The sequence below is a fragment of the Myxocyprinus asiaticus genome, chromosome 3 (assembly GCF_019703515.2).
Source record: "Myxocyprinus asiaticus isolate MX2 ecotype Aquarium Trade chromosome 3, UBuf_Myxa_2, whole genome shotgun sequence".
In the NCBI taxonomy this organism is placed as follows: Eukaryota; Metazoa; Chordata; class Actinopteri; order Cypriniformes; family Catostomidae; genus Myxocyprinus; species Myxocyprinus asiaticus.
Window position 1 is genome coordinate 44,377,010 of NC_059346.1, and position 24,791 is coordinate 44,401,800.

Here is a 24,791-nt window from a genome sequence, read left to right on the forward strand (position 1 = left end):
GTTCCATTTCCATGCATGCTTGACTGTTCAGGTCATCGTTCGAGATGTGTCACTCTGTTAAAGTAAACAGTAGACATGAAATTTAAGAGAGTATCCTTCAGTCAAGTTTCCAAAAACGAGGACACCTGTGAGTGTGACGTTTATCCTATCGCGCAGCCTTGTGTTCTGGAATATTTTAAGTCTATTTCGAGCAGCCGCTGAGTAAGGCGAACTGCACTCAACGAGACATGATCCAAGCACGAAGCTGCACTCTCCAAGACTGTTTTTTATTGTAAAATAACGTCACAATTTCTCCATTATCAAAAATGGATCGTGCGTTGAAACGGGAATGTGAGGGGGAACAGCCAGAAATGGAGGAAATGCAGGACGTGGGGTCAGAAATGATCAATATCGACGACGAAGAGGAGATTGAGGATCTTCACAACAGGTAGTTTCCCACGGGTGCTTTCTAGTTATAAACTTCTAAATAGTGGTTTGTCCTATATTTAATATTGGTTTATCCTTCCCCAGGCAAATAAATATTGTTCACCATTTATTTTATTACACTGCCATGTTTAGACCAATGTCGTTTTAACAGCCTTCTTGTCCTTTATTTAAATATGCTAGACTGCCATTTGCTAGATAGTTTACATCTTTTTGCTCTCACCTTTTATTTTTATTTTTATTAACTTAATTATTACAATCACATATGAACAATTGTACAGTAATGCATTCATGGAATGACAGCATATATTTGTTTGATATCTTTTGGTAAATAAATGTTTACACCTGTGATAAGCAGATATTCTGCATATTAATCTTTCCTTTTTAAGATTTAAAGCTTTACATCTAAAAGTCATTAGTTAAGCATTTATCATACATTGAAATTCACGAGTTACTCGACCATGCTCTTACATATGAGATCTCAGACCATTTGATGCAATATCCATCATCAAATTACTTTTGATAGACATACACCAGTAACTATTCTTCCTCGCTTTTTAACCATACCATTTTCTAAACTTGAATTGACAGTTTAAAGGAAGCTGTGCAAGATCCATCCGTGAAACCCAAACTCCAGTGCCTGATGGTGGACCCATCCTTCTCCATGGTGACTGTTCAGAGCGAGGACAGTGGGATAGTATGGGAGACTGCATCCAGTAGATGCTCAACACCATGGGCCTCAGAGGGAAGCTCGCCATCAGAACAATGCAGTCTGGAGGGGTCTGGAACACAGGGCAATATTGTGATCATAATGGATGAAGATAAAATCAAGAGGAGGAAAAGAACAAGCAGCAGAGGCAAGCTGGGCGACCGGTTTAGAAAGCCAAGCTCCAGACTACCAAAAAGTCGAGTAGGTGAGGAAAGACTTGCAATGACTGAGGTATCTGTGCCGAACATCAGATCTGAAAAACATGAAGAAAGTCACTCTGTTGAAAGCAATGATCAAGATTATTTTAATTTGATATCAGAGGGTTTCGAAATACTCAATATAGTTGTGCCATCAAAGCTACCGACCGTAGATGAGGAACAAAGCACTGAACTGGCGGAGAATTTGTCCTACTTGGAGGACACACCCAAAATAAAATCCAAGTATAAGCAATATGAAGCTCTAGCTCCAAGCAGTCCTTGGAACATAGAGATAGACATCCAAGAAATAAAGCAGAATGAGAACTTGAAGGATTTGTCTGAGATCTCCACTGATAAACAACCCAAGAAGGATGAAACTCAAATGGACTATCTTGAGAAATTCACACTTTTGGATGAACAAGCACCTAGTGATAGCACTACATTGACAGAGAAGCTTATACCAGAAGTGACTGTCCAGCCAGAGGATCCTCTGGTGAATCAGAATGACACAACAGCAGATGATGCTCTTGATGAATCCTTTGTCATCATCAGTGATGTTGAAATGTCAGGAGAACATCTTGACGAAGTATTCTACGGAAGTAGCTTCAATGAACAGCCTAAAGTTCCTCAAGAGCGTGAGGACCGAGATGGAGCGAAAGCAAGCTCTAAAACTCTCAAAGAAAGTGGATCAGTCTTATTTGGAAGTCAGGAATGTATCCTCACGCCTGTGTTCCTCCCCACTGGACCTCCGAAGATCATAGATCTTGTACTTCTTGAGGAGCCACGAGCAATGTCATTCCACTACTCAGACCTTTATGAAGACGCATTGGGAGACAGGAAGAAAGAAGATGATTTCTCAGATACAGAGAGTGTAGTCTCAGAAAGGTCTTTCAAAAGGCGATATTCAGATTCAGATGACGCAGATGGTTATCTGGAGAAATTCATATTGAAGGATGAAACTCCGGTGGTTGACAAGGTATCTGATGCCAGAAGAGGGAAAGAAGGGGAGAGATTAGCATGGTCACAAAGTAAATTTGAACTAACTGGATGTTTAGCATGTGCAAAAGAAGAAAATGGTGAATTAACTGTCAGCCAATCAGGCGAGACGGATAAAAATGAAAGCATCAGCGAAGAGGAGTGTAAGTCCACAGGGTGTTGTTCACCAGGACATTGTGCTCCAGTGGAAACGGTCATTAGGAAAACAGTCACATCAGAGGACTTGGTCATGAAACAGGGTACGGAAGTTAAAAAACAATGTGATGTGACTGTCATTACCAAGTACAGTCTCACAACAAAAAATTATTCTGATGACATACAACCTCAAAAAGTTGCTCAGGTACTTGAGCCAGAAAGCAAATTTACCAATAAAAATGAAGAACAAATAATTCATGAACACAGTGGACAAGATAAAACAAAGAAGACTGCTGATATTGAAGTGCTTGGTTTAGCACATGAAGATGTTATTAAAACTAAAGACGGATTTGAAATTATATCTATAACAAAGGATTCAGAGAAAATCCAGGCTGATGTACCTCATGCAGTTGAAGCAATTGGTGGTTCTGAGGACAGTGTTGGGAAACATCAAGGAGCAGCTGATGTACTTGTTGAAATTCAGGAAACAAGTATTATTACCAAGGAAGACAAAGGCAAGGATGATACAGCCAAGACACAAGGCAAAGTTCTTTTAGAGCCAAATACAGCTGTGAAGGTTTATAAAGACATCCCTGAAATAGTTAAAGGAGAAACTCCAGAAATATTTGCTCTGGAGGTTATTAGCATCAAAGAACCTCAGTTAGGTAAAACAGAACCCAAAGCTGAAGAAATACAACCTTTGAAAGTAAAGAAAGAGGTCAAACCTTCAGAAGAGTCTGATATAATTACAAAAACACATGTTACTGAAGCTGAACTTTCTGCAAAATCCTTAGAAAATACTAAAAATAGAGAAATATTAGCTATTGTTGAGGATAAAGGGAGTGACAGTGCAAGTAAAAGAATGATACCCAAGAAGGAGAAACTAGAGCAAGTAATTGACAAAACTGGTGATACTCCAGTGCAAGAGGTTGAGGGCCATATTGGTACAGCAGAGGTGATAACAGAAATTGAAATAAAGCCAGAGCCCGAATCAGTGCATATAACTTCAGAACAATCACTTCCAAGTGAAACCAATACAACAAGCATTAAGCTTCAAACTAAACCTGAGATTAAAAGTGGAGATGAATGTTTGGAGGAAAATGAAGTCAGTGCAGCACAGGAGACCACAGAAGTGGAAGTGGGTGCATATAGGCCTACAAACGAGGCACTAGTGCTTAAGCAAAGGTTTGAAAAGCAAGAAGGACATATGGATATACCTGAGATTGAAACTGAGGTTACAAGTAAACAGGGAAAAGTTGAAGAAATCAAGGTAGATGTTACAGAGGAAGAAAAGCGGGAGGTTGTCGCCACAAAAGAGACTGTTCAGAATGAGATACCTGCTGAGAACAGAGAGACTGAAAAAGAAATGGTTGATTCAAGTCAAGGATATAGCTGGACAGAATTATTATTAGCTACTGAAATGGAGCCTTCTGCTGGGGAAAGCATAGACATAGAGAAGAGCGTAATAGAAGATGCAGAAGATGTATCAAAAGTGAGACCTATACCAACAAAAGCGGTACAGGTAGAAGAACATAGTAAAGTAAAAGATGTAACCGCAGGCCATATGGTATTAGCCAGAGCGATACCTGTGACAGAAACTTCTACTGATGGGAAAAATATTGAGAATAGAATGTCACCTGTGGTGTCAACAGAAAAGGTACAGGGAGGATGTGAGTGTGAGATACAGAAAGAACATATGCATGACACACAGATTGAAGACATAGAAGACCTACAAGAGCCTCCTTCACCAGTTGACGAAGAGGACCCATCAACAATGAGAGTTTCTCCTTTAGAGCCGGAAGTTTATGAGGATATATCCAGAGATGGAAGTCTAAGAAAGGATAAAGGTATTTTCTCACAATTACGAAGTTTTGCCCCACAAGAGGACCTCTCGGCCTTTAGCGACGAGCCAGATTTGCTGCAGGTTATTGCGGAAAAGCTAGATTTTGAGATGGTCACGGAACAAGAAGCAAGACAGTCGGAACAAGCAGTAGCTAAGATCAAAGAGAAACAAGTTAAACTCGCAGATCAAACTCTGGAAACAAGCTTTGAATTTATAGAGGATTTAGATGGTGGCCAGATGTCAGAATGTGAACATCAAGAGGAGATTGAAATTCAACCAATGGATGCATTCTGCGTTGTATGTCGATGCCCAATTCTGCTGAGTGACGCTGAGCATCAAAACCATGAGACATCCTCTTTGGACGAAGCCTTTGACAGTATTAAGGTAAGTTCATTTTCTTTCAAACATGCAAAAAGGTGTCTATATCTGTATCTATGTCAGGCACTTCCCAGTAATTTTGTACAAAACAAGGCCTGAAACTTTAAGTCTTTATTTTTTATTTTTAAACAAATGATCAGTGCAATGTGGTGCTTAACCTTCAAAAATAACGATTGTCAGCCTCAGGAGGTGAAACTAAGTACTAAATAATCTGTATAATTTTCTATTTATTTTATATGAGTTTGGCAATTTTTGGAACTCTGTTATGTCTAAATACACCCTGGTTTGTTTAAATGTGTTATTTTCTAGCAATAAACCTTTAAGTAGCAATAACAGGGTTGCAAATTTAGACTCTTTTTCTAGGGGCTAGCTAGTTTAGTACCAAATGTTGGTTTGTAATTACTTATATTTCCCATAAATTACAGATTTATTTTTATATATATATCTTGGGAGGGTTGATTGGTTGAGCTTGACAAATGTCACTACAAAGAAGGGTCTAAATGATGCAACTTTTTAGGTGTCCCTTTTATAATGCAGGAAAAATCAGGCAGTAACTGGGTTGCATGCAAAATGTGGAATATAGCTAAATATTAAATTTTTGGACATTAAAAGTAGTTAAAAATAAAATAAAATGTTTTTTTTAATACAATGAATTGATTATGAATTAAACAGATTAGAGGGTAAAGATCATGGAGGTGGAACAGGCCAAAATCGGAGCCTTATTTTAGTGCTTAAAAACAAAATAATGGGGCACCAAGTTGTACCTTATTCATGGAAAGTTCCATCAGCATATCAGTACTGCAGCCCTGTGCTTTGATCAGTGGAAAGAGTGCTAGGATATAATTTTCTGACATCAACATTTGATCTTTCTCAACAGGCCTGCTTGGAAAGCTTAAATTATGAAGTCACTGATTGCTCAAGTGTTTTATACAGACGGATCTTCCAATACCTAATATATATAAATAACTATACATAATCAGCATTAAAAAAAAATAAATAAAAAAAATAAAAAAATGGTTACATATTCAAAAATGTTTAAGTATAAATCAGAAAGAGACAGAGAGACATTGTTTTCTTTTATTGGCCATTGACATCATTCATAACAGATGAGTCAGAACTGACACTTAGCCAGTTCTGAAATGCTCCTCTCTGGAAACATACAGCTATTTCCATGATTCATCTGTAGTTGTATTCCAAAGGGCTACAACAAGATTTGTCATTTGAAAGTCTGAAAGATGTAAAAGAGAAAAAAAATTATGATATTTGCAATTATGTAAGAGATGTTTTAACCCAATTAAAGGGATAGTGCACCCAAAAATAAAAATTCTCACATCATTTATTCACCCTCATGCCATCCCAGATGTGTTTGAATTTCTTTCTTCTGCTGAACACAAATTAAGATTTTTAGAAGAATATTTAAGTTCTGTAGGTCCATACAATGCAAGTGAATGGTGACCAAAACCTTGAAGCTCCAAAATCACATAAAGGCAGCTTAAAAGTAATCCATAAGACTCCAGTGGTTTAATCCATGTCTTCAACAGTGATATGATAAGTGTGGGAGCGGAACAGATCAATATGTAAGTCTTTTTTTACTATCAACTTCCACTTCCACTTTCACTTTCACGTTCTTCTTTTGTTTTGCATTCTTCGTGCATATCGCCACCTACAGGTCAGGGAGGAGTATTTATAATTATAAAGGACTTAAATATTGATCTGTTTTCACCTACATCAATCATATTTCTTCAGAAGACATGGATTAAACCACTGGAGTCTTATGGATTACTTTCACGCTGCCATTATATGCTTTTTGGAGCTTTAAAATGACCATTCACTTGCATTGTGAGGACCTACAGAGCTGGAATATTCTTCTACAAATCAGAGGAAAGAAAGTCATACACATCTTGTATGGCATGAGGGTGAGTAAATGATTAGAGAATTTTCATTTTTGGGTGAAGTATCCTTTTAATCAAGGTTTATGCTGGATATGTGTGCAGGTTAAACTAGGCCCTGAATTTACCTTATGCATCTCAAAGTGTTTAATGATATTTATCTAATGTAATTTCTTATGGGATAATGTTTTCAGAGTCAGCTGAGTGAATGGATATCGGATTTACAAGGACGATCGGAGGAAATTGTGGACTTTGTATCTGAGCTTGAGATGGTGTACAACACAGTGGAGGTATTTACAATACATTTAAAAAGTATGACATGGAACCTGCACTGCAATAAAAATGCTTTACATACTGTACAATCATCAATTCAAACAGTATGTCAAATTCCTAACCCTAAGTATGAGCAATAGTAATAGTGCTCATACTTAGGGTTAGGGATTTGAACAAACTCCTAACCCAAGTATTAAACTTCAGTGCATAACTTGTTTCACACTTGATGTGATCAATGATATAATTGATCAAATTATGCAGCTTGGTGAGGAAAGGTGTGCTATCTCTTTTCTAAGTATTTATACTTATCATTATCGCCTGGCGGATGATAAAAATCCTAGCCCCTAGCAACCATATAGAAATGTCCTTGCAACCACCCAGAACAACCTAACAACCACACAGCAACATGCTAAAAAAACATTCACAACAGCTTAGCAACCACTACATCCTGCATGGCAATGAGTTTTTTTGTTTTTTTTTGTTTTTCAGAAAATGTAAGAATTCAGTTTACGAGTATTGTTATTGCTTGCTATAGTGCATTGTCAGCTTGGAGATTCTATTGTTCCAAGAAAGGTTTCCAATGATCTTTGTGTACCTGTGATTGTGCTGTTCTGCTGGCCCACAGGAGAATTTTAATGATTGTGAGAAGATCATCAAGGAGCACAATGATGAGGTGCTGAAGCTGGTCATGGACCAGTATAATGAGATGTCTCAAGCCATGGAGGAGGAGAAAAAAGCCAAGCTGGAGCAGCTGTATGACCAGATTGTGTCTTTCCAAGAGAATATTGACAAAGCCAAAGAGACAATGGAGATGACAACAAAGGATATGGAAGAGACGGACCCACTTAAGTTTATTTCTGTGAGTCTCACCTTGTTATTGTTTTATTTACTCACTCAAAGTAGGCCACACATTCAGATTAATATTAATGTATTGATTGCCTCCAAGGCCTAAGGCCATATTTGCAGAGGAAGAGTTTTTAAAGTGCTTAGCTAAGGTTTGTTAAGAGAGACAATGAACTGTATCTGGAACAGCCATTGTTAGTCTAATCAAGCTGTTTTTCCCCCTTCCCAGTCATCAAAAGATATCAATATGAGGTAACTAAATGTCCCGAGTTTGTGTTGCATTAGTGGCTTGCTAACGTTGAATGTTAATTAGAGCTCTTCAAACATAATGTGCATAGTAAATTAATCAAAACAGAGGCTTGTTAAAAATAATTGCCTTGATGTGTATTGAAGACCTTACTATGGAATGTTTGTGGCAGACATTTGAATAGAATTAAAAACATTTACAGCATGGGAGTGTTTACACAATGGAAGAATGGATCCTTTTTGCAGACTGTGATGATGCATTCTACCTTAATTTAGCATGGCATATCTAGAGATTTTTTTATTTTATTTTTTATTTTTATTATTATTGAATGTACATTTATTTCACTACAGTTTGTTATATTACACTGGCATTAATTTAAAAAAAAAAATAGTCAACTGCTGCAATATTTCAAATGTATTTGGGAGTGACAGTAAATTTGGCATTGTATTTTTTTCTCTTTTGGATAGTCATGAAACATAATAGTGGAATTTGTCTTTTGCTGTTGGAGCAAATAGGAATGCAAAAATAACGTTCGCTATCAGGGCTGGACGATATGACAATATATAGCGTGGCAACGATATAAAGTGTCAGTCGACAGAAAATTTGCTATATCATGTATATCGCGATAGGTGAATATCCATGTGTGCATATCTGTCAGTGGGAAGGGCTTCACGTGAAACTAAGAGAATCAAAGAAACATGGACAGGGTTTTTCCAGCATTGAAATTTTCTGCTAATTAAATTACATTAATCTTGCATTCGCCGCTTCATAAGCGCTAAATATGCTTCTCATCTTTTCACGTGTATCTGTGTTTCACGCGAGTGTCGTGAGTGCGCCCAAATTCCAGCAGGCTTCCCCGATATTTGTGCTCCAGAGGAAGGAGAGCAGGAACGTGCTACTCAAGCCGGCTTCTCTCAATATCGCGGCGCAGACCACAAATCTTGCGTGGCCCATTTGAAGTATACATTTGAGTTTTTTACCTTTAAAGCACTATGTAGGAAGCCAAACATCTCAAACGGCCAGACAGCTCAAAACGGTGCCAAAATAAAAGTTTTTAAACTAAACATCATTACCCTGACTAAAATTCTGTTCGAATGATGTTAGATATTAGGAAACAAACCGACCATGTGCGACTTATTCATATATTCTCTATAGTGATGACTTAAGTAATTAAGAGCCTAATGAAGTTGTTATTTTTGATGGATTTGTTTTTTCTTATGTATTATTTTCTTTGTTGTATTGCTTTGAGAAGATGTTGAGTTTCTTAAAGTATATTGGTCAACAACATATGAGTCTGAAATGTGGCATGATGTGAAATTGAGCATTATGCTAAGGTTGATTTAAAACCAAGTAGAGTGTTTTTTTGTTTTTTTAATTTGACTATGTTTGTCTGGTTCCAAATAAAGAGAAAATTACATAAAGGTTTTTATTTATAAAGTAGTTATTTCACTGACTGGATTATCACAAAATAGGCATTACAATATTATTATTTTAAAATAAACCCATTTTTATTGATTTTCCAGAAAAAAAATTACTATATTGTGATAAATAGTATAAATAGTTATCGTTATATAAAATTATTCATATTGTGATATAAGATTTTGTTCATTTTGCCCACCCCTATTTGCTATGGTCTCCCATTCACTTCTATAGAAGTACCCAACTCAAAACATATTTTTTGAATGTGTCTCCTTCCACTAATCCTTTTGTATATTTTTGTAAATAGGTTGAATACAGCTTTGGAATCCACCATGTCACTGGAGCTTGGTCCACGAGGTTTGCTGGTTTTTGAGGATTATGCCAAGGGCAAATCGGGCAATGAGAAGAAAAACAGACAAGCCATTCCAGGTGCCTCGTTGCCTCCGCAAAGAGTTATTCTTGCAAATAAATATCCCTCGCGTTGTGCTAACTTAAATCATTGCTCATTTTGTAGTGCCTCAAAAACCACATCTTCAGTCTCAAGAGGCGAATTCTGCCACCAGCACTTCTGTCACTGTGTACTGGAGAGTCAGTGAAGATGATATTATTGACTGCTTCCAGGTCTACTGCATGGAAGAGCCACAAGGAGGTTAGACGGGAGGGGAAAGCAGGGTTTGTTACTGTCTAGACTGCAAAAAATGCTATCCTTAATCAGTATTTTTATCTTTTTGCAAAAATATCCTTAGAGCAATATATAGAGCTCACACTTAAAAGTGCAATATGTAATATATTTACTGTACTAAAGCATAAAATGATCATAATATGTTATCAGAGATTTAGGAAACATGCCAAGTTGAAAAACTGGCTTCTCTGAAATCAATGCTACAGCCAGTATATTCTACTTTGAAATGTCTGTTCTGGGCAGGAATTTCTGTTTGTGTTTTTGCCTGTGTGATCCTGCCCACTGCCCATTTCCCAATAGTATTTCGACACCCCGGGTTGCCAGATTTGGAACAAGTTAGCGAGCAAACACAGCATGCTGTAGCCATGGAAGCCAGCAATACATCTAGCTAACGTTGACAGAGTTATAAAAAATCCACATGAGCTGGTTTATAATTCGCAAATGATACAAACATTGCAGACGTATACATTAGATGATCAACTTACAGTGTAAGGCTCGTCGCTTGCCATTGTCAGTTTGCTCGTTCCTGTTGTGTGTCTTCAACCTGGCAACCCGTGTAAGCTTTGAGTTTAGGGAGGAGGGGGCGGGGGAGACAACTCTCTCCAATATTTTGAATTTGGACTGCAGTACCCATTTTAAACAATGTCAATGTTACATATTGCTCCTTTAAAAATGTATGAATGCCATTGCATTCATACCTAAAAAGCAAAATTGCATAAGATATTAAGACTTGTTTTACGATTTTAACTTGTTATAAACATAAATCTAATTACATTTAGTGACGTTTATACTTAAAACAAGTGAAAAAATCTGAAAAAGTACCCTGGTAATGATACAATTGTAAAAAACATCCCAATTTGTTATGATAATATGATAGTAATAAACACACTTATTAGTATGTTAAAGTATGTCAGTGCGATGCTCAGATCATGGCAGCATGCTTCAATTAAAGTGTGTTAAATGTAATTGAATCTTCAGCTATCTCTGAGGAGTACCGGGTGACTGTGAAGGAGAGCTACTGTACTCTAGAAGAGCTGGAACCGGATAAGTGTTATAAAGTGTGGGTGATGGCAGTGAACTATACGGGCTGCAGCATGCCGAGTGACAGACTACCCTTCAGAACCGGTCAGTTACTCGCTGTGTAAATCCCCTCTGCCTTGCATGATGTTTATGCGTGCCATGTGAGATCGAGAGGATCATGTTGGCATAGATATGTCATAATATATCATTTGATAATGAGATGACCATGTGGATCATTGGTGATACTCATTGATGACAAATATTGAATGTAAATCCAGTGTCAGAATAATCTTTTTCATTAAGGAGCAATATTTGCCTCCTAGAATTGATTTTCAGGGCCATTTTTTACATTTCTGAGGGCATATTGTTGTGTAACATATGTCAAATACTTCAGCTAAATCATTTGGTAACTATAGTGTCTTAAATTATTACTGTAGATGTATCAAATTTGAGATAACAGATAAAACTCCACATTTTAAATATTTGGGGCAGTTTTGACACTTTTTGTGCCATTTTGACCTGAACCTTGCTTCATTTCTAACCCTGGTGAATTCCAAAGTATATATACTTTCAATCCAGATTAAATCAAGATTGATCACACTGTGAATTCAACAACAGAAGGTCTAGAGTTCTGTGCTTACTGAAATGTGAACCAATGCCCCCAGTGGTCGAAGCTGGAAGTGTTGCTAAGGTGAAATGTCCAAAGGGTGGCTCCAAAAGTTAGTTGTATTTTTAGTTGCAAATGATGTAATACAGTCAACAGGATTGCATTTTTTATTAACTCTACACCCTAACCCAAACCCCAACCCTAATCCTAACCATCAGTGGAATAAAAATGTCATTTAGAGCGAAAATGCAACCTCTGAATCATGCTCACCATTGTTTATGTGAACGCAATTACTTTTGTTTTCATGGGATTAGAATCCATGTCTTGGAGGTTGCTCCACAGTAGCACTGCATGAAAAGGTGAACACATCTGAATTGAGAGAAAAATGTCTAATGTGGATTGGCGCTTGTAAGCAATTTAGCAGAATACGGTCGATTTCAGGGTACCAGAACATGTTGGATTAAATATGTAGTGTTCACATTCAGCAAAAAAAAAACTGGATTACCTATTTGACATGCTGTGTTCCCCCAGCCCCCTCTGTACCTGTCATCCAGATGGAGCAGTGTACTGTGCTGTGGGACTCTGCCACACTGTGTTGGAGCTCTGTTCAGCCCAGTGCTGTGGACAGCTTCACACTGGAGTACTGCCGCCAGTATGCATGTGAGAGAGAAGGACTGAGGTACATTTAACCAGTTATACAGTATATGCAGCATTCTGTACAAGCACAAACTGAATTAAGAGGCAATAGCATTAACATCAAGCATGCTACAACCTTTTTGTATTTTGGTCAACAGTGTGTTACGACCCCGTCTAGTGTGAGGCCGAAACATAAACTTGGGCCAAAAAAAATAATGACCATTTACAATTTTATTTACAAGAGTTAGGTTAGACTTAGGTTAGGGTTATGGTTAGGGTTAGTGCCATGATGATACAATCAGACCCTTTGCTTCACTTGCGATTGGGGGGGGGTGGTAGGAATAATTTTAGGGGGACAAAGCCAACCCCGGCACCCCCCTAGATCCTGCCCTGGACAGGAGAGAGAGAGATAGAAAAAAAAAGAACAGGGGGGAAAAAAGACAAAAGGGAAAACAACAAGAAAGAAAAACAAACAAACAATTTATATATCCTAAATGACAGTATATTCAGAATTATGTCACAGTACGTAACAGTGTCATGATACTTTTGTAAAGGTGAAGTGTGTAAATTCTGCACAACTTGTGGCACCAAATGGAACTGCAATAATAATAATTGTTTCCGAAGAAGTTTCCCAAACACTCACCCCATCTGCTATTGGTCCGTCCGACAGATAGTCCTGACCCAAACTCACTCAGTTGGTTCAGCTGATGTTGCCGTGTACGACTGGTCGGGATGTGCCACACTTTTCAGGGGAATCAATCTACAAACAATATATTAAACTGGGATAGGAGAAAATATTTAAACATAAAAAAAAAAAAACTTCACCTTTATAATATTAAATAGAGGCTACTTATTGAATGCTATCAAGTTATTTACTAAGAATATTTAATGTATCATATTTCACTAAGAGCTTGTACATGTCTAAGAACTCAGATTTGGTTTCCTGTGATTTCTCAAAGGTGCACAGCATAGCACTAGGGAAAATGTTATAGGGTATAATTCCAATTATTGAAAACAGTCTCTCCTTACACAGATCTATATCAGGGATAAAAAGCTACAAGCAGAGGGTCCTTCTTCAGCCCAATGAGAATTACCTCTTCTACATCAAATCAGTGAATGCCGGCGGAGCCAGTGAGCAAAGTGAAGCGGCCCTGATCTCCACCAGAGGTCAGATACAACACTATAACATTTCATAACTTAAATATGGTTCAGGGACTCCCATACAGTATTCATCTTTGTTTAGTTTTATAACTGTTGTATTTTGCAGTGTTAAATTCCCTTTAGAGTGTGATTTATGGCAAATGTTTTAAAAATGTAATTTACTAAATTCTCACTATTAAAAAATTATGTAATGTTTATTCTGTTCGTGGTATTTTTGGTTAATTGGTGAATGTTGTTAATTGTTAAGGTACAAGGTTCCACTTCCTCAGCGAAACAGCTCACTCAGTGCTGAAGGTTTCAGAGGACAAGAACTCCGTAGAGTTCACACAGGACACCTACAATAAAATGTCCTCAATCATTGAGTAAGTACTCCAATTAATCATTTGTTTTCACTTTTACAAATGATCACTATAGATATACTTCAAAGAATGTGTTTATGCTTGAGTTTGAGTATTATGCTTAAAACAAGTGAATAGATCTGCCAGTGGAAAAAAAATACTGAAAATAATCAGTAGTACTTTACAATAAAGCTGTTTATGTTAACATTATTTTTTCGCAGTAGTTAACATGAACTAACAATGAACAATAGTATTACAGCATTCGTTCATTTCTACATATACTAATACATTTTTAACAATAAATTGTATACAATAACATTAGTCAATGCATTATAAACCAAACATTAACTAAGAATACTAACAATGTAACAAAATTACAATAGTACTTATAAATGAACATCAACCACAATTGATAAATACTGTTAAAAATGACTATTATTAGTTCGTGATACTTTTTGCATTCATTTAAAAGTATAGAACATTATTGTAAAATACTACACAACATTCTTAATACCTTATGCAATTTTGCTGCTCAGTTCAATTTTGTAAGACAAAAATATTCAATAACAGGATTTTTTGCACTTATTTTTTATTTTTTTGCTCTTAAGAACAGAATTATTGTTGTTACATTGAGGTCTACAAACTGATTCACTTATACACAAATGTTATAAGTTACAGTAAATTCATGTATTTTAAAACTTCCCAGATATCCAGCTATTATGGGTGAGCTCCTGCCTTCACTTGGATATTATTACTGGGAGACAGAGGTGTCCAGGTGCAAGGCCTACCGTATCGGCATTGCGTATCATACAGCGTCACAAACCAGCACATTGGGGGAGAACAGCACCTCCTGGTGTTTGCACTGTGTACCTACATCTATAAGGTATTGCAGACTCGTGATGTACTTGTCTGTAGCTGCATACATTTGTGTTTGTGTATATATCTACATTTCATGATTCTAAAGAGAAACAGTAACATTTAGAAGTTGGCCTTAAAGTAAGTGTCCAGCCTGAAAAAGAGTGTTTTTCATTTTCAAATAAAAAACCTGGTAGGACTATGGAACTGCATCATGGTCAAAGGAAATACTGTGGAAATCAGGTCTCTTTGGCAATCAGTAAGGTATAAAAAACGAGCCTCCAAAATTAATCAAAATGACCCTTTGACACAAATCTCAAAAATCTTTGATTAATCCATAGTGAAATGACACTAAATATTTCAATGTCTATGCAAGCTTTTTTTGACCTCTCGTTTATAGCACAGTACACCAAACTGACATGTGCTGCATAGAAAATAATACTTTGAAGAAAGTCTTGTTTGAATGATACGTAATTTAATCTGATTTGCTTTCCAAATAATTTTCTCACAAAAATTGATGCAAGGACTATTCATGTAACAAACATAATCAACAGAAAGTCTGATGTACTTCAGAAAAGTGTACAATGATTACAGTGAAAAACTGTGTACATTTATCTATGATTTGTTACATTTTGCAAATCAGCAACCAGTGCCCTGTCAAGTCCCAACCAATGTTATGAGATTACATTATAGGTACATCTAAGTAAAACAAAATCTTTTAAATCATAATTTAGTTTTATTGAGATCATTGACTCAATAAATTATATAACTCCTTTTAAAGGTGAACGAAGCATTTTTTTCCACAAGCAATGCATAGTACTTCTGAAAAATATGTTTTGAATAATACCAGTGACACCAGTTATGTCTGTAACCCAAAGAAATTTGTTTTATTTTACATAAGAGTGGCCCGCTGTCATGGGGGCAATCATATTTGCTGAATACTAACTTTATCTCAGTAACCTCCCATTATTGATCACTTTTAGTTGCAGAAAAATTAGATAAAAAATGTAAAACTAAATAATTAATTGCATCATTTTCTGTGATTAATCTTGATTAATCGTGGTTCGTGGTACATTAAAACAAACATTAAAATATAATCATAAATCTATTTTAAACTTTTTCTCAAAGAACTTGCAAGAAATTGGTTAATCATCATTTATATTCATTATTAAAATTAGTACTGTCAGTCGATATTTCTTTTTAATCGTGATTAATCGCATAATTATTTGTAGTTAATTTTGAAAATGCTGAATTTTTACACTATATGTACTTCTTTTCCTGTCAAAATGTATTTATTTCCATCTTAGGAAAGAAAACAAAACAAAATGTAACAACATAATGCTTTATTAACATATTCCAAACAAAGCCTTCCCCAGTATAAAGATAGAAATGCACTAAATTGCACCAATTCAAGTAACATTAAATGTTTCCCAAAGTCTGAGTGGGAGTTTGACTAATTAAAACAACTAGTCTCCCCATAGGTTGCATTTTCATTGCAGTTGGCATTAAATCTATTAAACTATCTTCCTCCACAATATTAATCTGCAGGTAGACTGTGGCTGTCCACTTTTCTACAGCAATCATGAAGCCGCATTCATGATTCGTGTCAGAACATCAAAGCCAGCATCAAATGCCGCTTTAAACTCACCATGAAAAGCGCTTACAGACAAAAGTGTCTAATTTTGCGTTTGGTGATAGTTGACTTATGTGGTAATTAAAATGTGCCTTACATAGGCTGAAAAATGCTTGATTTCTATCACAAGCCCCATCTGGACTTGTTTTGTACATTAAATAGTGTTAAGCACCTTTCTCCATCATTTTATCATGGAAGCGCTGTTGTGTGTGTGTGTGTGTGTGTGTGTGTGTGTGTGTGTGTGTGCAGATATTCTTTTATTTAGTGAGATAACAAACTCCGTGGCTCTATCACAGGAGAGAGCGTAATGGTTAACTAGTGTGTTACGACAGTACCGCCCATAGAATGTATATAGGACCGCCGCGTTATGCTATTTTTATGCTAGGTTCCTCTTTGTCCCGCGTCCCGCATGTCATGAGCAGTATTTACGCATTTACCCCAAGCCCTCACGGGGGTATTAGAAACTATCGCAGCTACTTCAGGTGGATTAACTATAAATACATGTAAACATCCAAGTTGAGTGTAAATAAATTAAGTTTGCTCTGCCATTCACGTGATCGACGACTGGAGCGCGAACAGACAGCATTTCTGCGCTTGCACAACGAGGTGCGTGGGGCGCGCGCGTGTGTGATGTGCGGGCAAGAGGCAATCGTATGGCGAAGAGAGTGGCTGTGTCCGCAATTGTTGACTCGTTCACTATTTCCTATATAGTGAATGGCTGTTAGTGCACTATATCTCAGCAGTAAGTGAACTAAATGAATAAATTTGGACACTGACGTATACACCGAGTGTCGGAGCTCAGGGGCTGTCGCAGAAACAACGTCACATATGAAATTTTAAAATACTTGGGCCCTACTTGTTATTCTTATTAAATAAAATATTAATACAATAAATTTGCATTCTGTTTGTGATATTTAATATATACTGTGTGTTAATATAGAGTAAACACATTTTATCAAATGAGTACATTTTAAAATGTATCTGTATGTTTTATCTCTCTGTATGTTATTATGTTAATCAAGTAATGATTTCTCAAAAAGTAATTTAATACATTCAGCATGAAATAAAAAATTGCAGGAGTGATGGAAGCAGTAAACTCCCAGCTCGTACGTCTTCCCCATGGTGGATTGTGGGCAATTAAGCATTGTCAAGTGTACATCAAATGTACACTTGAAATTAGAGTGCATTGTGGGTAAGAATGAGTGAACAAAAGTAGGGAACGAGTGGCTCACTCAGAATTCAGACACTCCTACAAAATGGCAGACACCTGAAATAGTGCTATATATAGTGGATAGGGGGGCGGTTTCAGACACAGCGAGTGTTCCATGACCGGGGTTGGTGCCCTATGCACTAGGCTGCATGTATGCATTTAGAGAGCGGCGGTACTGCTGTACAGAACTAATGATCTAAATACTTACGACACTGAAAACTGTAACTACACTGAAATAAGAATCCACACAGGACTTTAAAAGCTATGAAATAGGGAAAGGAGGCATTAATAAAGTATGATCTTGCTTTGGTTTATATTTCAGCATTATATATAATGTCCTTATGGGACATTTTCAAGTTTTCACTGTAATAATTACTAGAAATGTTTCCAAACCTCTCTTATTGACAAATTCATCCAGATCTGACAAGAGCCCTTTATGGGATAGTTAACCCAAAAATTACAATTCTGATTACTTACTCATGTTCATGCCACCCCAGATGTGTATGACTTTCTTTCATCTGCTGAACTCAAATGAAGATTTTTAGAAGGATTTCTCAGCTCTTTTGGTCCATACAATGCAAGTGAATGGGTGGCAACATTTTAAAGCTAAACAAAATCACATAAGTCAGCATAAAAGTAATCCATAAGACTCCAGTGGTTAAATCAAAATCTTCAGAAGTGATGTGATAGGTGTGGATGAGAAACAGAGAAACAGATCACTTTCACATTCTTCTACTTGTGTTTTTGGTGATTCACATTCTTCTCTGTATATCGCCCCCTGTTGTCTAGCAAAAAATGACAAATATTGATCTGTTTCTCACCCACACCTATCATATCACTCCTGAAGACATGGATTTAACCACTGGAGTCTTATGGATTACTTTTATTCTGCCTTTATGTGCTTTTTGGAGCCTCAAAATGTTGGCCTACAGAGCTAAAATATTCTTTTAAAAATCTTATTTGTGTTCTGCAGAAGAAAGTAAGTCATACACATCTGGGATGGCATGAGGGTGAGTAAATGAGAGAATTTTCATTTTTGGGTAAACTATCTCTTTAAAGTGATAGCTCAGCCATAATTTAATATTCTGTCATAATTTCCCTACCCTCATTTTGTTCCAAACCAGTGTGACGCTTTGTATTATGTGGAACACAAAATATGTGTAACGTCTGGAAGGAAGTCACGAGAGCTGGATCTAGGTGTGGCAAAACAGCATTTAATAAAATAAACAAAGTACAGAATAATGGCGTAAACACAGGAACAAAAGAAACATCCACGATGGGAAAACACAGGAACAGAGAAAACATACACGATGGGCACTGGTCATACACAGGAGGTCAAAACACATAACAACTGACAAAGAACAAGCAAACAACAGGGTTTTATATTTCAAAGACTGAGTTAATGAAACACAGGTGAGGACAATCAAGGACAGCTGGCAGTGATGAGGTCAGGGAATTATGGGAAATGTAGTCTGGGAGGAACAGATGACAGGGGAGAAACACAAGACAAACAACAGTGAATCATGACAGAACCCCCCCCCAATGGGTGGCTCCTGATGCCCAAGGAAGGTTGGTCAGAGAAGCAGGGCTAAGATGGAGCCAGAGACCAAGGATACCAGAGCAGAACAGGCGGAAGGCCGGGAGACCAAGGAGACCAGTGCAGATCAGACGGGCAGCCATGAAACCAAGGAGACCAGAGCAGATCGGGTGGATGGCCGAGAAACCAAGGGGACCAGAGCAGATCAGGCAGATGGCCAGGAGACCCAGAAGACCAGAGCAGATCAGGCGGATGGCCAGGAGACTCAGAAGACCAGAGCAGATCAGGTGGACGGCCAGGAGACCAAGGATACCAGAACGGATCAGGTGGATGACCAGGAGACCCAGAAGACCACCTCAGAGTAGGAACTGGATCAGGAGGCCTGGTTGGTGGCCACAGGGCTGAAACAGGATTAGCAGGCCTGGGTGGCAACCACAGGGTCGAGATAAGGTCAGGAGGCCTGGGAGGCAGCCACAGACTGGAGGCGTGGAAGACTCGTGAGGGCAGAGCCGTGGAAGGCGGAGCTGTAGTAGGCTCGGGGGGCGAAGCCGTGGCAGGCAGAGCCATGGCAGGCGGAGCTTTAGGAGGCTCGAGGGCTGAAGCCGTGGCAGGCAGAGCCATGGGAAGCTTGAAGGGCGGAGCCGTGGCAGGCTCGAAGGGTGAAGCCTTGGGAGGCGGAGCCGTGGCAGGCTCGAAGGGCGAAGCCGTAGAAGGCAGAGCCATGGCCGGCTCGAGGCTAAGAGTCCAGAATGACTGGAAAATGACCTCAGTGGTCGTGAACATGAGCAGAGCAGGGAGAGCGACCTCTGTGGTCGTGAGCATAGACAGTCTCGGGAGCAACCTCTGTGGTCGTGGGCATGGACTGAGATTCGGGGACGACCTCTGTGGTCGTGGGCATAGACAGAGACTCGGGTACGACCTCTGTGGTCGTGGGCATGGACTGAGACTCGGAAATGACCTCTGTGGTCGTGGTCCTAGACAGAGACTCGGAAACGACCTCTGTGGTTGTGGGCATGGACTGAGACTTGGACACAGAAGACTTTCTCCTCCTCCTCCTCCTCCTCCGGGAGGCCACACTTGGCAACGCAGGCTCTGGGACGGACGAGGCTGGCAACACTGGCTCTGGGATGGACGAGGCTGGCAACGGTGGCCTAGGACGGACGAAGCTTCCAGCTCATTTGCCATGGCAGGCATTGGCTCTTTGGCCATGGCAGGCGTGGGCGTCGGCTCGTTGGCCGTGGCAGGCAAGGGCACTGACAATTTGTGGGGAAGGGTCTTCGTGGTCCTACGCACCGATATCAGTGGTGGATAATTCAACTTGGAGACAAGGGCCGCAGGAGGCTGGGCTGTGACATGGCGTGGAGCAGACTCAGGCGTAGCTGTGACATGGCGTGGAGCAGACTCAGGCGTGGCTGTGACATGCCGTGGAGCAGACTCAGACGTGGTTGACTCAGAAGCCAGGATTGGGATTGATTGAGGAGGATCCGCTGAAGCGAATGTCTAATACCAGCGTAACATATTCTTCCCACGTGTAATCTCCGGTCGCCAGCAACTCTTCCACTGGTGAGCAATGAGACCGATTTTATACATGGACTTCAGGGTTGAATCAGAAAAGTCAGTGTACTTAGCAAGGAAACAAAACAGATGGGAATATTCCGGGATGGGTAAGTTCGCTCGGGTCAGCTGAATGAAAGGAGCCGCTAGATCCATTTTGTGGTCAGTTGTTCTGTAACGTCTGGAAGGAAGTTATGAGAGCTGGATCTAGGTGCAGTGAAACAGTATTTAATAAAATAAACAAAGTACAGAATAACGGGGTAAACACAGGAACAAAAGAAACATCCACGATGGGAAAACACAGGAATAGAGAAAACATACACGATGGCACTGGTCATACACAGGAGATCAGAACACATAACAACTGACAAAGAACAGGCAAACAACAGGGCATTATATACACAAAGACTAATGAGTTAATGAAACACAGGCGAGGACAATCAAGGACAGCTGGCAGTGATAAGGGCAGGGAATTATGGGAAATGTAGGAACAGATGACGGGAGAAACACAAGGCAAACAACAGTGAATCGTGACAATATGTTAGACAGAATGTTAGGGACTGACAGTCTCAGTCACCATTCACTTTCAAAATATGGAGAAAAAAATAGTGACTCAGGCAAACATTCTGTCTAAAATCTCCTTGTTGTGTAGCATGGAAGAAAGAAAGTCATACGGGTTTAGAACAACATAATGGTGAATGATGACAGAATTTCCATTAATAATAATTCTGCAGTACATGTTCAATGTGTATTATATAATGGAATATTGGCGAGTTAACGTCTATTATGTCATTTGTGAAAGTAACGAGTTACTCTCTACTTGAGTACTCTTTTAATTGGATATTTTCTTACTCTTACTCAAGTAATTATTTTTAAGTAATTTTACTTTTACTTGAATACAGTTTTTGGCAACTCTACCCACCTCTGCCTGTGATTCATTGTCTGCGGCCAAAACTAAATTGCCCCACTGGGATTAATCAGGTTGTATTTCACAGTATTGTTTTGTATTAACTGTTCTTCTCTTCAGCTGCAGATTTGAGCTGCTTCATGACCATGTGGAGTCTGACATCTTTGTAATGGACGTACCTACACGTATCGGCACTCTGTTGGACTACAGCCACGGTCTGCTCTTCTTCTTCAACGCCCAGACCGGGCAGCTCTTGGGCACCTTTCAGCACACCTTCACTCTGCCGTGCCACCCTGTCTTTGTCTTAGAGCAACCGGGTAACCTAGAGCTGAAAATGACCATGGACGTGCCAGAGTTTGCCAAGCACTGCTAGTTTACATCACTCAATGATCTAGATTGCTAGTGTGACAGGATATTTCTTTTTTTTTTCCATTGACTCTTTCTTAAAGGTGCACTCAGTAATTTTTTTTTTAAGTATGTCGAAGAGGCTTACATTGGCTTACACTGACACCTAGTGGCCTGGATGCTGCATCATTCAAACACAGTAGTTTTCAGTTACCAATGCCATTGTAGAAATTCACTATGCACAGTAAGCCAGGATTAATTTAATCCATAAATGAAAGTGTCCAATAATAGGGCTGTTACTGTGATAAAGCATGTAGTATTCAGCTGGTCATGTGATGCTAACATGGCTGCCCCAATGATGTGCCCTTGCCCCATGTAGAATAAAAGAGCTTTTATAAGGTTACTGATATGACTGGACTCTTCATCTCACATGAGTGGTCATGATTTTATACATAAGTTTCAAAATTACTAATAATTTCTTTAGAAGTAAAACTTTTTAAATGAAGGGAAAAAATTACTGAGTGAACCTTTAATTATCAGAGATGCAAACAACTCACCTTTCAGCTAAAGTTACCTTTTCTGAAGCTAATTTGCCCAAATCGTTTGGAAAATGTTCTACATTTTTCCTTATTAAAAAAGGGTTACTTTAAGCTTAAACACTTAATAAATAAACGAAATAAATAATAAAACTAATTAAATAAACCAAACAAATCAACAGAAACGTTCTCACCTTTTTACCGCTCATGAGTTTGCATCCCTGAATTATGTATGAAACCATATTTTGCTGGCATGACCGAAAGGATTTTGAGAAATAGTTAGTTTTGGCTAATATTGTGAAAGGAGGAATTCCTTTTGAAGCTGTGCTTTTAAATCCCTCCTAAACTAATTTTGTGGTATTGAGCTGTTGCATTATTTTTTTGTATATATGAAACAAAACGTGCATGCGACAAGTTTTATTGTTATATTTGATAAATCCAGGTTCACTTGATGAAATATATATTAAATGTCAGTTAATTTATTTTTGAAGCTGCAAGCTTTCACTTAGATTGTTTGAATAAAACTAGTCTAAAAATCTAAAACAGATGTTAGCAATAGAAATAACAGGCTATTCATAGCTGAATTTTCCCTCCGAGAAGACACGTGTTTTGAAATATTGAGCAAGGCGTTAAAAATGAGCAATGAAAATATTTTTTTGGTTTAATCTGTACTCTATTTTCGGTTAGAAATTTCTATTTAAAATTGGTGCAGGTGAGAATCTCTCTTCATCATATACAGTAACAGAAGAGAAATGCTTAGTGAAGTAAATAAGTTGATTTTGGTTTTCACTTCCATGGATCATCAGAGCATGATTGGCCTATTTATTTTTCCTTATCTTCTCTTAAAGGTCTAGAATAGTCTACTCTGATTTAGAATAGTCTAAATCATTATAGTTGCATACAAGAAAATACATTTCAACCATATTTGTTGTCTGTCATTTAATTTTAAAGTTGTTTGTTCTGTTTTGTAAAACTATTATTATTATTTTCAATTGGAGTGTTCTGTTTAAACATTTAGTAGTGGTATAAAGTAGTTTACTTGTATATTTATTTGTATTTTTGAAAATGACTTGACTGAATTACAGTTTTAAAGTGACATATGTTTTGAAATGTTTGAACACCAGAGACATTTTATCAGACAAAGAGGAATTCATTTTATTTTGTGTGCAGAATTATATATACTACATTGTAATTAAGATTAAGATTAAGATAATATAGACCAAGATAAGTTTATCTTTGATTCAGCTGATTCAAAGTCTGACATGTACTCATGCAGGTCTGAAATTATTGTGAAACAAAATTAAATGTAATTTTTACTGAACCGCTTATTCATAGTGCAATGCAATATTGTTACAACTGGGTGCCCCTATAGGCTATGACCATGGCTCCTTTTTTGTTGGCATACACACCAGTTTAAATGATGGTAATTTTTAGAGCAAATAATTTTTACAACATCGAAAAATTCCACAGAAATGCACTCAGAAGTGTCTGACATATGGATCGTGAAGGTGGAATGATACACAGCAACATTTGTGAACAGTAAAATCAGACAGATGGTTTGCAGGTGGAACAATGTGTACTGCAATGTCAAAACACGCTGCCACATTACCAAAACTTTGAGTTAACTTCCCAGAAACTTAAAGTGGAAAGAACAAAATAACAAGGGAAAACAGGACCAAATGCACTTTATACAGATGTTTAACACTTTTAACCCATCAAAGGGGAATTTCAATTAATCGATTAGCTTGGTTCCTTTTTTTAATCTGTTTTTCTACAAACTCGATTTCTTATCATAAATAAAATGAGTCAAATGCTTATATAAAATGTATGTTTCACTGTCCTAATAGCAGCTGGCCACCAATTTTGAAAACAAACCAAAAAAAAAAAAACCTGGAAAAAAGGAAAAGGACAGCCAAACAAAGGGGTAAATTCTCCTGTATCCTTTTATTTCCATCCTGTTGAGGAAATGTGAATTTTGGGAGTGTTGTGTTGTAATAGCTTCCATGTGGCATCCATACAAGCAGTCTTACAGCAGTCTCTCTATTACTGCCAAATTAATGGAAAGTTGTGCAATATTTTAGTAATTTTTCTTTAAAAATAATGAATTAGTTCTAAAGTACCAGATTTGTCAGGATGAAGCTACTATCTACTCTATTAACCCTTAAATGCATGGGAATTTCACCAAACACTCTTACATTTTCTGGTTTTAGAGACCCAGCATGTACACTGGCAGCCAAAAGTTTGGAATAATGTACAGATTTTGCTCTTATGGAAAGAAACTACTTTTTAAACTACTTCAAAGAGTTCTCATCAAAAAATCCTCCACGTGCAGCAATGACAGCTTTGCAGATCCTTGACATTGTAGCTGTCAGTTTGTCCAGATACTCAGGTGACATTTCACCCCACACTTCCTGTAGC

General features: G+C 38.0%; 1 protein-coding gene across 1 annotated transcript; it reads left to right on the forward strand.

The window, feature by feature from the left end:
* The first annotated feature begins 31 nt into the window (after positions 1 to 31).
* Positions 32 to 24,147, forward strand: LOC127429032 (cardiomyopathy-associated protein 5-like). The gene is made up of 13 exons (XM_051677772.1): positions 32 to 427; positions 1,015 to 4,687; positions 6,765 to 6,860; positions 7,469 to 7,702; positions 7,916 to 7,938; positions 9,660 to 9,781; positions 9,867 to 10,001; positions 11,013 to 11,159; positions 12,193 to 12,340; positions 13,331 to 13,464; positions 13,706 to 13,820; positions 14,503 to 14,679; positions 21,613 to 24,147. Exons 1-13 carry the CDS (start codon positions 306 to 308, stop codon positions 21,863 to 21,865), a joined length of 5,379 nt encoding a protein of 1,792 aa, XP_051533732.1. The 5' UTR covers positions 32 to 305; the 3' UTR covers positions 21,866 to 24,147.
* The last annotated feature ends 644 nt before the right edge of the window (positions 24,148 to 24,791 follow it).